Raw genomic sequence first — 18,458 nt, 5'->3', positions numbered from 1 at the left:
GGGGACTCTGTAAAAGAAAGAGGAAGTCCAAGGAAACAATCCACAAAAACAGGGACTGAATAGGTATTCAGGGACTGAATGATGACACTAAATTCATATCTTTCAATAGTAACTCTGAATGTGAATGGGCTTAATGACCCCATCAAAAGGCGCAGGGTTTCAGACTGGATAAAAAAGCAGGACCCATCTATTTGCTGTCTACAAGAGACTCATTTTAGACAGAAGGACACCTACAACCTGAAAAATAAAAGGTTGGAGAACCATTTGCCATTCAAATGGTCCACAAAAGAAAGCAGGGGTAGCCATCCTTATATCAGATAAACTAAAATTTACCCCGAAGACTGTAGTGAGAGATGAAGAGGGACACTATCTCATACTTAAAGGATCTATCCAACAAGAGGACTTAACAATCCTCAATATATATGCCCCGAATGTGGGAGCTGCCAAATATATCAATCAATTAATAACCAAAGTGAAGAAATACTTAGATAATAATACACTTATACTTGGTGACTTCAATCTAGCTCTTTCTACCCTCGATAGGTCTTCTAAGCACAACATCTCCAAAGAAACCAGAGCTTTAAATGATACACTGGACCAGATGGATTTCACAGACATTTATAGAACTTTACATCCAAATGCAACTGAATACACATTCTTCTTTCTCCAGAACTTTCTCCAGAATACACCACATACTGGGTCACAAATTGGGTCTGAACCGATACCAAAAGATTGGGATCGTCTCCTGCATATTTTCATACCATAATGCTTTGAAACTAGAACTAAATCACAAGAAGAATTTTGGAAGGATTTCAAACACGTGGAGGTTAAGGACCATCCTGCTAAAAGATGAAAGGGTCAACCAGGAAATTAGGGAAGAATTAAAAAGATTCATGGAAACTAATGAGAATGAAGATACAACCGTTCAAAATCTTTGGGATGCAGCAAAAGCAGTCCTAAGGGGGAAATACATCTCAATACAAGCATCCATTCAAAAACTGGAAAGAACTCAAATACAAAAGCTAACCTTACACCTAAAGGAGCTAGAGAAAAAAAAGCAGATGGACCCAACGCCCATCAGAAAAAGAGAGTTAATTAAAATTCAAGCAGAACTCAACGAAATCAAGACCAGAAGAACAGTGGAACAGATCAACAGAACCAGGAGTTGGTTCTTTGAAAAAATTAATAAGGGATCCCTGGGTGGCGCAGCGGTTTGGCGCCTGCCTTTGGCCCAGGGCGCGATCCTGGAGATCCGGGATCGAATCCCACATCGGGCTCCCGATGCATGGAGCCTGCTTCTCCCTCTGCCTGTGTCTCTGCGCCTCTCTCTCTCTCTGTGACTATCATAAATAAATAAAAATTAAAAAAAAAAAAAGAAAAAATTAATAAGATAGATAAACCATTAGCCAACCTTATTAAAAAGAAGAGAGAGAAGACTCAAATTGATAAAATCATGAATGAGAAAGGAGAGATCACTACCAACACCAAGGAAATACAAACGATTTTAAAAACATATTATGAACAGCTATACGCCAATAAATTAGGCAATCTAGAAGAAATCGACGCATTCCTGGAAAGCCACAAACTACCAAAACTGGAACAGGAAGAAATAGAAAACCTGAACAGGCCAGTAACCAGGGAGGAAATTGAAGCAGTCATCAAAAACCTCCCAAGACACAAGAGTCCAGGGCCAGATGGCTTCCCAGGGGAATTCTATCAAACATTTAAAGAAGAAACCATACCTATTCTCCTAAAGCTGTTTGGAAAGATAGAAAGAGATGGAGTACTTCCAAATTCGTTCTATGAGGCCAGGATCACCTTAATTCCAAAACTAGACAAAGACCCAACCAAAAAGGAGAATTACAGACCAATATCCCTGATGAACATGGATGCAAAAATTCTCAACAAGATACTGGCCAATAGGATCCAAGAGTACATTAAGAAAATTATTCACCATGACCAAGTAGGATTTATCCCTGGGACACAAGGCTGGTTCAACACCCGTAAAACAATCAATGTGATTCATCATATCAGCAAGAGAAAAACCAAGAACCATATGATCCTCTCAATAGATGCAGAGAAAGCATTTGACAAAATACAGCATCCATTCCTGATCAAAACTCTTCAGAGTGTAGGGATAGAGGGAACATTCCTCAACATCTTAAAAGCCATCTACGAAAAGTCCACAGCAAATATCATTCTCAATGGGGAAGCACTGGGAGCCTTTCCCCTAAGATCAGGAACAAGACAGGGATGTCCACTCTCACCACTGCTATTCAACATAGTACTGGAAGTCCTAGCCTCAGCAATCAGACAACAAAAAGACACTAAAGGCATTCAAATTGGCAAAGAAGAAGTCAAACTCTCCCTCTTTGCCGATGACATAATACTCTACATAGAAAACCCAAAAGTCTCCACCCCAAGATTGCTAGAATTCATACAGCAATTTGGCAGCGTGGCAGGATACAAAATCAATGCCCAGAAATCAGTGGCATTTCTATACACTAACAATGAGACTGAAGAAAGAGAAATTAAGGATCAATCCCATTTACAATTGCACCCAAAAGCATAAGATACCTAGGAATAAACCTAACCAAAGAGGTAAAGGATCTATACCCTAAAAACTATAGAGCTCTTCTGAAAGAAATTGAGGAAGACACAAAGAGATGGAAAAATATTCCATGCTCATGGATTGGAAGAATTAATATTGTGAAAATGCCAATTCTACCCAGGACAATTTATACATTTAATGCAATCCCTATCAAAATGCCATGGACTTTCTTCAGAGAGTTGGAACAAATCATCTTAAGATTTGTGTGGAATCAGAAAAGACCCCGAATAGCCAGGGGAATATTAAAAAAGAAAACCATAGCTGGGGGCCTCACAATGCCAGATTTCAGGTTGTCCTACAAAGCTGTGGTCATCAAGACAGTGTGGTGCTGGCACAGAAACAGACACATAGATCAATGGAACAAAATACAGAATCCAGAAGTGGACCCTCAACTTTATGGTCAACTAATATTCGACATAGCAGGAAAGACTATCCACTGGAAGAAAGACAGTCTCTTCAATAAATGGTGCTGGGAAAATTGGACATCCACATGCAGAAGAATGAAACTAGACCATTCTCTTACATCTTACACAAGATAAACTCAAAATTCATGAAAGATCTAAATGTGAGACAAGATTCCATCAAAATCCTAGAGAACACAGGCAACACCCTTTTTGAACTTGGCCACAGCAACTTCTTGCAAGATACATCCATGAAGGCAAGAGAAACAAAAGCAACAATGATATTGGGACTTCATCAAGATAAAAAGCTTCTGCACAGCTAAAGAAAGAGTCAAAAAACTAAAAGACAACCTACAGAATGGGAGAAGATATTTGCAAATGACCCAAGAAATAAAGGTCTAGTATCCAAGATCTGTAAAGAACTTATTAAACTCAACAGCAAAGAAACAAACAATCCAATCATGAAATGGGCAAAAGACATGAACAGAAATTTCACCAAAGAAGACATAGACATGGCCAATAAGCACATGAGAAAATGCTCTGCATCACTGGCCATCAGGGAAATACAAATCAAAACGACAATGAGATACCACCTCACACCAGCGAGAATGGGGAAAATTAACAAGGCAGGAAACCACAAATGTTGGAGAAGATGTGGAGAAAGGGGAACCCTCCTGCACTGTTGGTGGGAATGTGAACTGGTGCAACCACTCTGGAAAACTGTGTGGAGGTTCCTGAGAGTTAAAAATAGATCTTCCCTACGACCCAGCAACTGCACTACTGGGGATTCACCCCAATGATACAGATGCAGTGAAACGCGAGACACCTGCACCCTGATGTTTCTAGCAGCAATGTCCACAATAGCCAAACTGTGGAAGGAGCCTCGGTGTCCATCGAAAGATGAATGGATAAAGAAGATGTGGTCTATGTATACAATGGAATATTACTCAGCCATTAGAAATGACAAATACCCACCATTTGCTTCCACGTGGATGGAACTGGAGGGTATTACGCTGAGTGAAGTAAGTCAATCGGAGGAGGACAAACATTATATGGTCTCATTCATTTGGGGAATATAAAAATTAGTGAAAGGGAAAGGAGAGAAAATGAATGAAAATATCAGTTCAGGGTGACAAAACATGAGGGACACCTAACTCTGGGAAATGAACAAGGGGTAGTGGAAGGGGAAGTGGGTGGGGGGTTGGGGTGGGGTGATTGGCAATGAGGGGGGCACTTGGCAGGATGAGCACTTGGTGTTATGCTATATGTTGGCCCATTGAACTCTAATAAAAAAATTAAAAAAGAAAGAATCTTCCCCCTATCGCCACCCTATGGAAAGACACTTCTCTGGGGGGGAAATACCAAAGTCTGTTAGCCTTGTGCACTTGGGGAATTGTTTTCCCCAGCAAAAAAAAAAGAAAATCATTTTGAAAAATGCAAAATGTACAATTAATTCAGAATGGGCAAAGGCTCAACCTCTGTTTGACTTCTGTAGGGTGCACACTGCTAACCACTTCCTTCTTTGAGAAACTCACAGACCTGGGTTTCTCCAGCCCCCTCCCACTCCTCTAATCACTTGTTCACCTGCTCCTGGAGCTGCCAGCAGTGTGCTCCCCATCACTGTGGCTGGGGCACCTTCCCTCCTCACTGGGTTGCCTCTCCCTGGGGATTTTGCTATCAGGCTTCAACTATGACCTATACTCTGAGGACAGCCCCCAACCCTCCAGGGCTTCCAGATCCACATTTCCCAACAGTTTACATCGATGCCACTCCAAGTGTGGTCCAGATTCAGAAGCATGGGCACTCCTTGGGAGCTCGTCAGAAACACAGACTCCCGGGCCCCACCTCGACTTCCTGAACCACTATCCATAGCTTAACAAGATCCCGTAGGTGATCTGTTTAAGTTTAGGGAGCACTAGTCTATCTTACCCATTTGGACACTCCACTGTAGCTCACATTCAATCTGTCCATGCTGAAGGCAGGCCCTTCCTCTAGACCATGAATGTCTACTTTGTGTTCTTCCCAGTGCATAGCTTTTGTCCAGTGTTATGTGGAGAGTGGGATGTGATGGAGAGTCAACCTCCCCACCATGTGGCCACCTCACCTTGTAATGGACTAAGAATGACACAGGGCTGGGTCCCACCCTCTCCCCAAGAAATACATAGATACTGAGAGACATCATGTTCTATAAAGAAGCCACCCTAAACTTCACAGCCACACAAAAAGTCTTCCTCCTGTATCCCTATGACATGGCTCATTTGAATTTCCACTCTGGGCCCTTCCCCACCCTGTCCCCAGTGCTGCTTAGTACTACTCTAGGCCTGCTGGTGTCCCTACTCCAGGCCAGTAGACCCTCCATCAGAAGAATAGCAGTCCTGAAGCCTGACAATCCCTCTCCTTCAAGAAGAGTGCTGTTAGGGCACTGAGAAAGCCCACTCAGTGAGAAGGTGCAGAGAGAGCACAGCAGGAGCTCGTGGCTACAAGTACATCATGAGATATAATATAAGCAGATTCCTTGGGTAGTGACACTCAGTTGTCACTCTTTTGCTTCCTGAGCTGGGAAGCAACTTTGATGCATTCCATATTAGTCAGAGTTCTCTCCATTGCAACCTGATGAGCTTGACCCAAACTAGGGTTTAGAAGGTAGGAAAATGGGGCAGTGAATTGATCTGAAGGAAAGAAAAGTCCAGGGGATTCTAGGGCCTGGGAGCTAGGATTCTGTACATCCAGAACATTTTCCTCCCTACTTCTCTCTCAAAGTCTCCTTCCTCCTTCAAGGCTTCTCTACTTGCCAGAGACATGGCTGGAGGCAGATCTGATACGTGGCATCCTAGCTTCGCTGCCCAAGGGAAAGATGGTTTGTTTCTCCCAAGGATTCTGATCAGCCCAGACTAGGTGTCTTGCATGCTTTGGACCATTTTTTTTTTTTTTTGTGGCCTTGGAGCATGAGCCCAATTCTTGGCCCAGCCTAGGTCATAGTCATGCATACCAGAGGCTGAGTGATGAACAAGGGCATGAATAGTCCCTAAAAGCATCAATTCGTTTAGTGTTCTTATCCCAAGTGAGTGTTTTGGGCTTATTGATGTGTGGGGTGACCCAGATGACTATGCACTAAAAAATATCAAGTGCCCTATGTCATTTTCACTCCAGCAAACATTAGGAGGAGTGGGGTTAGGGGGCTAGCTTTTTCTGACTTGCCCTGTGAGCTAACAAAATCATAATGCTTTAACGAAGATGTGATCCCAAAGAAATCCCAACCCTTTTCCCCGGCACCACACCTGCTTTATTTAGTTCAGGGCTTTTTTACTTGCCCTGCTTCCTGTCATGTTCCATGACATGCTGGCCTAGGTCAAAATTCACCAACAAATCTGACAGCATCTATGAACAATGGGCTCTTACCTGTTTTGGCTTCTTTTAAATACGCAAGTCATTGTCCCTTTTGTAAACTGCTTAAGTATAGTCGTTTCAATACAGGCCTGAGAGTAAAAGCAAGTTGAAGAGCTTTTCCTAATTTCCATTTGAATGATAGGTTTTTCCCTTACTTACCTTTAGAAATGTTAAGGCAAGTCATGGTTAGTGATTTTTTTTTTTTTTTTTTGATAGGCCACAAATGAATAGATCCGCCTCTTAGGTTTACTATGACAATAATGTCAAGATTTACCACCCCAAATATAAATAATAGTGAAAGGGAATAGAAGGGAAGGGAGAAGAAATGGGTAGGAAATATCAGAAAGGGAGACAGAACATGGAGACTTCTAACTCTGGGAAACGAACTAGGGGTGGTGGAAGGAGAGGAGGGCAGGGGGTGGGGGTGACTGGGTGGTGGGCACTGAGGGGGGCACTTGATGGGATGAGCACTAGATGTTATTCTGTATGTTGGCAAATTGAACACCAATAAAAAATAAATTTATTATTAAAAAAATAAAATTTAAAAAAAAATTTACCACCCCAAGGAAGCACCAGGGACAGATTATCCATTGCTTCCAGTTATGAGCAGAACTTGGATAGTTTGCTTCTAGAGACAATGGTGGGATGATCTCTGCTTGGATGTCGAAAGTACCTTCCAAGATTCCCTTGGGAAGCATTTTCAGTAGGACGTGATGGTCTGGTAGGCTCCTTATACTCAGTGTTCAGCTGGTCCCTAGGTCACACAGCACAGTGTGGATCTGTGCAGTTATGACCAGAATGTTGGAGGGAAAAGTCTGAGTTGAATCTGAAACAAAGACCTATTAGGCTAACCTGTAGCTACCAGCTCTACAAAGCCTGGGTCTTCTTAGTGGCACGTGTTTATTTCCATATAGGATGGCCCTAAGCTCCCTGAGTTTGAGGGTTATTGAAGCTCAGTTCGGTTCTGCAGAAGCTTGGGGGCTCCCCTACCCTCTTGGCTGCCCCCACAATCTTCTCTTCACATGTCCCACCCTTCACCCCCACCTGGTACCCCAGGGACCCCACTAGCCCATATGGTTCCTTGTGCAAATGAAGAAATCACCCTCCTTTTTCAAAACACCACAGGACCACATTTTGCTAGAATATTGCCATGATAAAATGGGATATGCTGCTTATGATAATTATGATATGAGCCAACAACATATTTTCCTCTCCTGATGGATGCTCTGGGAAGTTCCAGTGAATTCTTCCAAGTGGTACTTCTTCCTCAAAAGCCATGTGGTTTATTCACCGTCTTTGAAACCTGGCAGACAGGAAGGGAATGAGATGCAAGTATAGGCCAGAGAAAATGACCTTCTCTTTGTAAAGCCAAGCTATTTCTGCTTCTAGAAAATCTGCCTGCTCCCAATTTGGACCCTGTCCAATAAACCACAAGAGGTATTGGTAAGTTATCTTTGGGAATGTTACTGTATAGCTAAGTTCTTGGACAAATATTTACTTTTTGAAGCTATCATAATGAGAGCCTTAATTGTAAAGAAATTTCCATTTTGAAGATGTATGCCAGCTGATGCATGAATGTTAACACAGTGTAGTGTAAAGCAATTTATAGGATCCAGAATCTCACAGTATTTGTTGTCCCATTACAAGAATTCTATGAGAGGTTAAGTCACCTTAAGATAAACATGAATCTGAGATAATTAGAGAATAAGAAACTTGACCAAGTTCACATAGCTATACAGAGGGGCACAAGTCACACTCAAGGCTATGTTTAAAACATATGATTTACCATATATACATGATCCATTACAAAGCCAAATAATTTCTGTGGCATGCAGTAAAGAACCACCCAGAGCACACCCACACAAAAGGTGTCTTGAACGAGACAGTTGACAAGATGTTTCTTTTCTAGAATGTCTCCATCTTCAGTGAGATCCTGGATGTTGTATCAGTCCACACAGAGCAACTTCCACACAGATTTATTTGCCTGTATCCCCCTGCCTGACCCCAATCCAAACACATTAGAAATGTGAAGCTGAGTCAGGAGAGGCACTTTACAACAGTAGGGTCTTTAAAACACATTTTCCCAGCTCAGCTTCCACTTCCTACTCTCCTATCCCAGGGGAACCAGGCAAAAACCTTTGCTCACACGAGTGGACATCCAATTAGGCTGGTAACCTTGGCACACTTCCAAAAGTCTTACTTCCTCCAGTGTGTCAATGGATGGCTAACTCCATAAGAATTTTTTGGAGAATATAAATTTCTATGCCAATACAAGTCCACCCTGATGGAGAGGTGGAAGTCCTTTAGAATGGTGTGCTACCTGCTGCTTGTCCTTCAGCCTTGGGTGAACACAGATGGGGAAATGGGCACTGGGGTATTTAGAGACAGTGGAGTGTTAGCTCAGACATCAAAGTTTCCCACAATCTGCCTCTGCCCTTAAATCAGCAGGGTCAGTGCATCTATTTAAAACAAGAGATGCTATCTTGAGTGACCATTTGGAATAAGCAGTTTTCTCTGCTTTAGATGCCCTTAGAAATGTTATCTGAAAACCAATTAGTATCTATCTATCATCTCACACTTTGGCCTATAATGGCATTTCCTCTAGCTATATACTCTGAGCTTGATATCACAAATGCAGGAAGAGTAGAAGATTAAAATAAGATTTTAAAAAGATTAAAACCAGAAAAGAGAAGAAAAATGAAGGGGTTTGGCTCAGCAGAAAAATCTCGTTGGGTGCTCTCAGAATCAGAGTCCACACTGCTCAGGGCTCAGACCCAGAAAAATCTTGTCCTGGGAGATTTGTCCAAGGGCTGCAGCCCCTACTCTTTTACAGAGAGGAGCCTAGTACCTAGTGCCTCATACCTTTCTTTGAAGATACCTGGAACACTGTTGGAAAGGGGCTCTCTGCCACACAGAAGGCACAAAAATAAGGATGTTGTTTCCATAGTATCATAAATAACTAGGATGGCAGGTATAAATAGGACCATGAAAGAGGACCACAGAAGACGACCACGGAAGAGGATGCCATGTTACATCTTGTTCTCCTCAAAGAGGATCTGGGCATAGACGGTGCTGGTGGGGAGGCCTTTGGCAGCCCGGGGGGGTTTGACCAGCTCCAGCTCAGCATAGGTCAGGTTCTCCTCAGCAATCTTTGGCTAGAAGACAAAACACAACACAACACAACTCTAGTTGACCACAGGGAGTTCTACATCATACATTCATCAAGTGTGCATTTTTACTGCATTCTGGGGTTCCAAACACAAACAACGGACAAAATTTCCCCAAGGATATATAAAACCTAAAAGTCATAATTATATACATCTCACTGTCTTATAAAGAATATTATGGGGGCACCTGGGTGGCTCAGTGGTTGAGCATCTGCCTTTGGCTCTCCGGTCGTGATCCCAGGGTCCTGGGATCGAGTCTCTCCTGCAGGGTGCCTGCTTCTCCCTCCACCTGTGTCTGCCTCTTTCTCTGTGTCTCTCATGAATTTAAAAAAAAACAAAAAACAAAACAAAAAAAAACTTAAAAAAAGAACATTATGCCCTGAAAAGAGACATCATGATTTATTCTTAAATTGACATAGAACACTAATAAAAAATGACTAAACATTAAGCTACAAAGTAAACTTTAATTCTGAAAATAATGTTAACAAACAGAGACAGAGTGTGCACAAGAGGAGGATAGAGGGAGAGAATCTTAAGCAGACTCTCCACTGAGTGCAGAGCCCAACATGGGGCTTCATCTCATGACCCTGAGATCATGACCTGAGCAGAAATCAAGAGTCAGATGCTTAACCGACTGAGCCACCCAGGCATCCCACTAACAGTTTCTGATTAAAAGGAAACAAAAAATAAATACATAAAAGAGACAGAAACACAATACTCTAGAAATTAATAACAAAATTAGAATGGTACCATCTAGACATTTTCTTGAATGACTTAACCTTATAAAACTAAAGTTCTGGAATATCTTGATAATGATGAAAAAGAAAATATTACTTGCCAGAACCCAAAGAATGTAGTACTCACAGAAAAATCATAATCTTAAATTTTTATATTAATATTAGGAATTAAATAAATCAAGCATCCAATTAAAGAAGTTAGAAAAGAACAAAATAAATGGGAAAAAATAAAAAGAAATATCAATCAAATTAAAGCAGATACTATCAATCACAAAGCAGAACAACACTAGAATTATAACACGAGGCCAGGCAGCTTTATAGGAAAATTTCTATGAGAAATTCCTTTAAGGAAAAGGTAATTCCAGGTAATAAAACTGATTCAGAACATTAAAAGAAAAACTTCACATGTTTTAAAGCAATCTCATTTATTAATGTAAATTTAAGTCAGATTTACTCAGCATGAGGCAACACATTAAAAGGGCAGATAATACTGTTCCAGGAATGCAAAGATGGTTCAATATTAGAAAAATAAACCAATACAATCCATTAGAGCAATAGATGCAAACAACAATATGGTCATCTCTATAGATGCTGGAAAGGCATTTAATAAAATTAAAAAGAAACATTTTTGTTAAAAATAACTTTTAAATGAAAGAAGCATAGGCATATATTTTCCTGCCATGATTAATAAACATTATTAAAATAAAGAATAACTGGTGGATTACTATGGAGTGACATCAGCATCATGGCAGCAGAAGTCATTCCTTTTATCTCTCCCCTTCGATGTACAACTAATTGGACATCCATAACCAAAAAGAAAAGTACCTCTGTATAGCAGACCAGGACACCTGAGAGATCTGTCCATCTGTGCACCTGAAGGTGGGTGGAATGGACTGCAGAGGAGGCTGCAGAGGGAGGGTGGTGGTGGTAGAGCCAGTGGTGGCATGGACAGTGATGGCAGAGAAGGTGTGGGTGGTCCAGCAACCAGCCTGCACCACCTTTCTGGCAGAGAAGGTGAAGGGTGAAGGCAGTAAGTGCAAGTGGGCCGGCTATGTGCCTTACAGCTGGAAGGAAGACAACAGTGATGGGGGAGAGGGAAAGGGATTGACTAAAGTGTCTCCTGCTGTCTGCCCCAGAAGGCAAAAGGACTATCCCTACCTCAGGATCCCCCTATGAAGCAGTGGGCACACCCAAAGCCCTAAGCACTGAGTGAGCACACACCTTCCTTACTCACCCCTGCTCTGCACTCACCTTTTGCTTTTTTAAATGCATAGCAGCCTGTCAGCTCCCTTAACGGGAGCCAAAAACTTGTGCTATAGCGCCATCTTCTGGAAAACAAAAGGAAGGTCCCGAACTACCTACCAGTGGAGCTGTTAGAATCAAAGTAAACAAAATTTGCCTACATAGAAAAGGTGTTCACTACTTCAAATGCAGTGGTAGGACCACTTCTCATCAAACATCATGAACAATCACAGTAACGTGAAAAAGTGTCACAGTAACCTGGTCTCACAAAGATAAAATGACAATTTTCCGGCAACCAAACCCAAAGATATGGAATATTTTAGTCTATCTGATAATTTAAAATACTTGAGGTAAAGAGTTCAACAAGCCATACGAAAACTCAGGAAGACAGTGCAGTGATACCAGTAATGAAACTAATAGAAGGAATACTTTACCAAGAGACTCAAATTCTAGAACAGAACCAAACAGAAATCCTGGAGATGAAGAACTCAATAAATGAGACAAAGAATGCATTAGAATGTACTGGAAATACAGCACATGATGCAGAAGAGAGAATTGGTGAGCTCAAGGGCAAAAATATAGAAATGACTCTGGTAGAAAAGAAGAGAGAACCGAAATTTGTAAATAGTGTACAAACTATGGGAGTCATTTGACTCCAATAGAAAAGACAACATAAGAATAATGGGTATCCCATAAAGAAGAGAGAGGGGAAGGGAAGAGAGCGTATTTAAAGAAATAAGAGCTGAGAACTTCCTACTCCTGGGGAAGGAACTGAATATACAAGACCACAAAGCCAATAGAACACCTTATTATCTCAATGAGAAAAGATCCTCTCCAAGACACTTTATATTAAAATGGTCAAATTCAACAATAAAGAAAGAATTATAAAGACAGCCAAGAGGGGAAAAAAGACAGTAACCTACAAAAGCACCCCTATTAGGCTATCAGCAGATTTCTCAGCAGAAACTCCACGGGCCAGGAGAGGAATGACATATTCAAAGTACTGAAGGATAAAAACCATCAGCCAAAAATATCTGGTAAAGCTATCTTTCAGAAATTAAGGAGAAATAAAGGTCTTCCCAAACAAAAGCTGAGAGAGTTCATCACCACTAGACCTTCGCTACAAGAAATGGAGCTCCTCAAGCTGAAATGACAAGATGAAAGTACACAAAACTGTGATTTAGGCAATACATAGAATTAGAATACAATAGCTCTTCTTTAAAATAATATATTGACCTCTTAACTACAGCACAAAGATTAAAGGAAAAGAGAATTAAAGATAACTATAGTTATTACAACTTGGTAACAAATCCACAGTATCAAAGAGATCATTTGTGACATCAAAATATAAAAGGGGAAGAGTAAAAGAATGGAACCTTTAGAGGCAAATGAAGATAAACTGCTATCAGCAGGAAAAGGACTATTTTATCTATGAAATGGTTTGTGTATACCTCATGGCAACCACAAAGCAAATATCTAAAGCATAGACACAAAACTAAAAAAAGGGGATGGGGATGGGAGGAGACTATGCCAGTGACATGAAAAACCACCAACTTAACAAAAGTAGATAGAAACAGGAGGAAAAAGAAACAATGGAGAGACAAAGTAACCAGGAGGCAAAATATAAAATAGCAGTAGTAAATATTTGATTATCAATGATCACCCTAAATGTAAATGGACTGAACTCACCAATCAAAAGCACAAGTGCCTGGATAGATAAAAAAATAAGACCCAACTGTATGCTGCCTACAAGAGACTCATTTCAGCTCTAAAGACACACATAGGTTTAAAGTGAAAAAATGTAAGATGGTATTCCAAGCAAGCAGAAATGAAAAATTAGGCATAGCTATACTTGTATCAGACAAAATAGACTTCAAGTCAAAAAGAGTAACCAGAGTCAAAGGTTATAATAATAAAGGGGTTGATACATCAAGCAGATATAACAATAGTAGATATATATGCTCCAACAACTAAGGAATGAATTAAGTATATATTAATTATATTAAGTAATTAGTATTACTTAAGCATATGGGTATATTATATATTAAGTCATTAATAAAAGAAGTTAAGTAATTAATAAAAGATCATAAGGCAGAAATAGACAATACAATAATTGTGGGGGATTTCAATGCCCCACTTTCAGCAATGGATAGATCATTTGAACAGAAAATCAACAAGGAAATGTTGAAATTGCAACTATTTTAGTACAAATGGATTTAACCAACACATATAGAATATCCACCCTGGGCAGCCCTGGTGGCTCAGTGGTTTAGTGTCACCTTCAGTCCAGGTGTGATCCTGGAGTCCCAGGATCGAGTCCCGCATCGGGCTCCTTACATGGAGCCTGCTTCTCCCTCTGCCACATGTGTCTCTGCCTCTCTCTCTCTCTCTCTGTGTCTCTCATGAATAAATAAATAAAATCTTTTAAAAAAAGAATATTCCTCCCAATAGCAGCAGAATGCACATTTTCTCAAGTGTATGGAACATTCTCCAGGATAGATTATGTCAGTCTACAAAACTAATCTTAGGAAAAGTAAGAAGACTGAAATCATAACAAGTATCTTCTTGGACTACATGGTATAAAACTAGGTATCAATAAGAGGAAAGTGAGAAGATCTAAAAATATTTGGAAACTAAACAACACATTTCTAAACAACCATGGGATCAAAGAAGAGTCAAAAGAGAAATGAAAAATTATCTCAAAACAAATGAAAATATAACATCAATTTTTGTGAGATATATCAAAAGCAGTTCTGAGAGGAATGTTTATGACAATAAGTGCATATATTAAGAAATTAGGAAGATCTCAAACAACCTAATTTTACACCATAAGGAACTACAAAAGGAAAACAAACTGAGCCCAAAGTTAACAGAAAGGAGGAAAAGAGTAAGGATCAGAGTGGAAATAAATGAACTAGAAAACAGAAAAATAATAGAAAGGATCAGGGAAACTAAGAGCTGGTTCTTTGAAAAGATAAACAAAATCAACAAATCTCAAGTTAGAAAAATAGAGAAAATTCAAATAAAATTTAGAAATGAAAGGGAAGATCTTAGAACAGATACTACAGAAATACACAGAATCATGAAACTACTATGAAAAATTATATGCCAACAAATTTAATAATTGAGAAGAAGTGTTTAGAAACACATAACCTAAGAAGACTTAATCAGGAGGAAATAGAAAAGCGAAAGAGACATTGTTCTAACTGTAAAGAGATTGAAACAGTAATAAGAAAACTCCCAATACAAGAAACTTCAAGACCAGACAGCTTCATGGGAAAATTCTACCAAACATGTAAAGAACAATTAATATCAGCCCTCTTCAAACCCCTTTAAAGTATCAAGGAGGAGGAAACACTCCCAAACTCATCCTATGAGGCCATCATCACTTTGATACAAAAACCAGGCAGGGGTACCACAAGAAAAGAAAATTATAGACCAATATCCCTGATGAATATAGATGCAAAAATTCTCAAAACGATGTTAGCAAATCGAATTCGTGAACATATTAAAAGGATTACACACCAAGACCAAGTGGGATTTATCCTTGAGATGCAAGGATGGCCCAACATACACAAATCAATAAATGTAATCCACCACATTAATAAAATGAAAGATAAAAAGTTACACGATCATCTCAGTAGATACAGAAAAGGCATCTGGCAAAATACAATATCCTTTCATGAGAAAAACCTTTAAGACTAGTTATAGAAGTAACATACTTCAACATAATAAGCAACACATATGACAAATCACAGCTAACATTATACTTAATGGAGAGAAATTGAAAGTGTTTCCCTCCGAGATCAGGAACAAGGCAAGGATGCCCACTCTCACCGCTCCTATTCAATATAATATTGGAAGTCCTAGATAGAGCAATTAAGCAAGACAAAGAAATGAAAGGCATTCAAATCAGAAAGGAAGAAGCAAAACTGTTACTATTTGCTGATGATATGGTTCCTATATATAGAAAATCCCAAAGAATTAGTAAAAATCTATTCCAGTAACATGGTAGGACACAAAACCAACATATAGAAATTTTTTTTAAAATATTTTATTTATTTGGGGATGCCTGGGTGTCTCAGCGGTTGAGTTCCTGCCTTCCGCCCAGGGTGTGATCCTGGAGTCCCGGGATCGAGTCCCACATCGGGTTCCCTGCATGGAGCCTGCTTCTCCCTCTGCCTGTGTCTCTGCCTCTCTCTATCTCTGTCTCTCATGAATAAATAAATAAAATAAAATAAAATCTTTTTTTTTAAGATTGTATTTATTTATTCATGAGAGACACACACAGAGGCATAGGCAGAGGGAGAAGCAGGCTCCATGCAGGGAACCCAGTGTGGGACTCAATCCTGGGACTCCAGGATCACACCCTGGGCCGAAGGCAGGCACCCAACTGCTGAGACACCCAGGCATCGCCCAACATATAGAAATTAACTGCACTCCTTTACACTAAAGATGAAGCACCTGAAAAACAAAAAGAAAATGAACCCATTCAATACAGCATCAAAAAGATACTTAGGAATAAATTTAACCAATGAAGTGAAAGATTTATACAATGAAAACCACAAAACTTTGCTGAAAGAGACTGAAGAAGACACAAACAAAGAGAAAGATATCCCATGTTCATGGATTGGAATAATTAATATTGCTGAGATGTCCATACTACCCAAAGCCATCTACAGATTCAACATAATCCCCATCAAAATACCAAAGGCATTCCTCACAGAAATAAAAGAGACAATCCCAAAATTCGTGTGGAACCACAAAAGACCCTAAATAGCCAAAGCAATCCTGAGAAAAAAAATAACAAAGCCAGTGGTATTATGCTTCTGGATTTCAAACTATAGTACAAAGCCACAGTACTAAAAACATGAGAGTGCTGGCACAAATACAGACACATTAGACAACTGAAAAACCGTAGCATATACGGTCAATTAATATTTGACAAGGGAGCCACGAACACTCAATAGTAAAAGGATAGTCTCTTCAACAAATGGTGGTGGGAAATTTGGAGAAACACATGCAGAATAATGAAATTGGACCACTATCTCACGTCACTCACAAAAAAATAATTTGAAATGTATCAAAGACTTAAACAAAATATCTGAAACCACAGAAGTCCTAGAAGAAAACATGTGGGAGAAGCTCACTGATATTGGTCTTATAAATAATATTTTTTGGTAATAACATCAAAAGCACAAATAACAAAGAAAAAAAATTAACAAATGGTACTACATAAAACTGAAAAGCTAAAAAGCAAAAGAAACAATTAACAAAATTAAAAGACAGAATTTGAATGGTACTGTCAAAGGGGTACACCTGTCAGTGACACTGATGAGAAAGTCCAGAAATTAACCCAGAATAGTAAAATAAAATACTATTTTTCAATAAATACTGTTAGGACACTTGGGTAGCCACTTGAAAAAGAAAATCATATCCCTACATCATTCTTTACACCAAATTCCAGATAAATTAAAATTTTTAATGTGGAAAATAAATTCATAGTACTAGAATAATGTGTGGGGACACTTGTTTAAAAAACTCTCAGTGGCTCAGTGGTTTAGCGCCGCCTTCAGCCCCGGGCGTGACTCTGGAGACCCAGGATCGAGTCCCACATCGAGTCCCACATCGGGTTCCCTGCATGGGGCCTGCTTCTCCCTCTGCCTGTGTCTCTGCCTCTCTCTCTGTGTGTCTCTCATGAATAAATAAATAAAATCTTTTAAAAAATAAAAAAATAAAAAAATTAAATTAAAAACTCAGGGTAAAAAAAAAAAAACTAAAACATAAAAACCTCACAGTGTAAAAAAAAAAAAACAACTCAGTGTACAGAAGGTACTTTACAGAATAATCCAAGATTGATACAAAATGAATATGTAAATGAATATAAAGATATGTACATCTGCATACCATAGATGGCAAAAATATTCTCTAAATAAAGTCAAAGGACAACGGATAAAAATGAAAAGATTTACAACTCATATCAAAGGGCCTTACAATTCAACAAAGATAATGGCCAATAACCCATTAGAAAATTAAAGTACAACGAATAGGACCAGATAGTTCACAGGAAAGTAAGTTACAAAGGCTCTTACACATACAAATGAGATTCAACCTTCAGTAGTAAGAGAATGACAATTTAAAATCAGATGTCACTTTTTGTCTTTCACATCAACAAACATTAAAAAAGAATGGTTGCCAAAAGAAACACAAGAAACAGGTCTTTTTGTATATTGTTAGTGGAGGTGTTTATTGTTACAAGCAAAAATCTGGAAACACTTCAATGAACATTAGTGGGAGACCGTGTATTCATACCATGGGGTATACTGTGGAGTCTTTAAAAAGAATGATGGACCCATACATCTACTGTATGTTTTACTATCATTTGTGTAAATACATGTGTATATATTCTATATGCTTTGAAAGCCCTTGGAGCCTGCTTGGAAAATCAAGCACCTGGTATCCATGATGTAAACTGGATGGCAGAAGGGAGACCCACAATTTAGTGTGTACATTTGTTGATACCTTTTACATTTTCTAGTAGGCACATGTGTTTAAACATCACATTAATTAATTTTAAGTCATAATCAGAAAAATAAAAGTCAGCCACTGTTTTAGAGTCATTAAAGACACATGACTTTCATTTAGGCAGCATACTTTTCATTTTTGTTTCTTGGCTTTGATTGTGTTGTTTTAATTTTTTTTCTTTTTTGTGCTTCCACTTTGGTTATCTTGTCAAGATTCAGGACAAGTAAATCATTAGTATTCGATTTAAGTTTCTTAAAAAGAATGCTTAAAGCAAAAAGCCTTTTTACTTCTGAAATGGAGCATCAGAATAGAGACAGGGAGCAAGAGACAAAGAGAGGACCTAAACTCCTATAGCCAGTACCTACTGATCAGAGGCTATGGCCAAGCG

At 39.3% G+C, this 18,458-nt stretch overlaps 1 protein-coding gene across 11 annotated transcripts in view; it reads right to left on the bottom strand.

The window, feature by feature from the left end:
* Nucleotides 1-7,531: 7,531 nt before the first annotated feature.
* VSTM4 (V-set and transmembrane domain containing 4) overlaps nucleotides 7,532-18,458 on the bottom strand; it is a 107,110-nt gene continuing 96,183 nt past the window's right edge. For 6 of the 11 annotated variants that reach the window (XR_012020966.1, XM_072806357.1, XM_072806356.1 and 3 more), the window contains one exon: nucleotides 7,989-9,554. Coding sequence is in view for 5 of the 11 variants with exons in the window: in XM_072806352.1 (XP_072662453.1) it covers nucleotides 9,429-9,554 (126 nt within the window). In the remaining 6 variants the exon portion in view is untranslated. Of the gene's footprint in view, nucleotides 7,703-7,988; nucleotides 9,555-9,753; nucleotides 9,880-18,458 lie in introns of those variants that run through there. The other 5 variants (XR_012020968.1, XM_072806359.1, XM_072806358.1 and 2 more) reach the window with 3 other exon arrangements.

The sequence above is a fragment of the Canis lupus genome, chromosome 29 (genome assembly GCF_048164855.1).
Source record: "Canis lupus baileyi chromosome 29, mCanLup2.hap1, whole genome shotgun sequence".
NCBI classification, from domain to species: Eukaryota; Metazoa; Chordata; class Mammalia; order Carnivora; family Canidae; genus Canis; species Canis lupus.
This window is presented reverse-complemented; position numbering and strand designations above follow the sequence as displayed.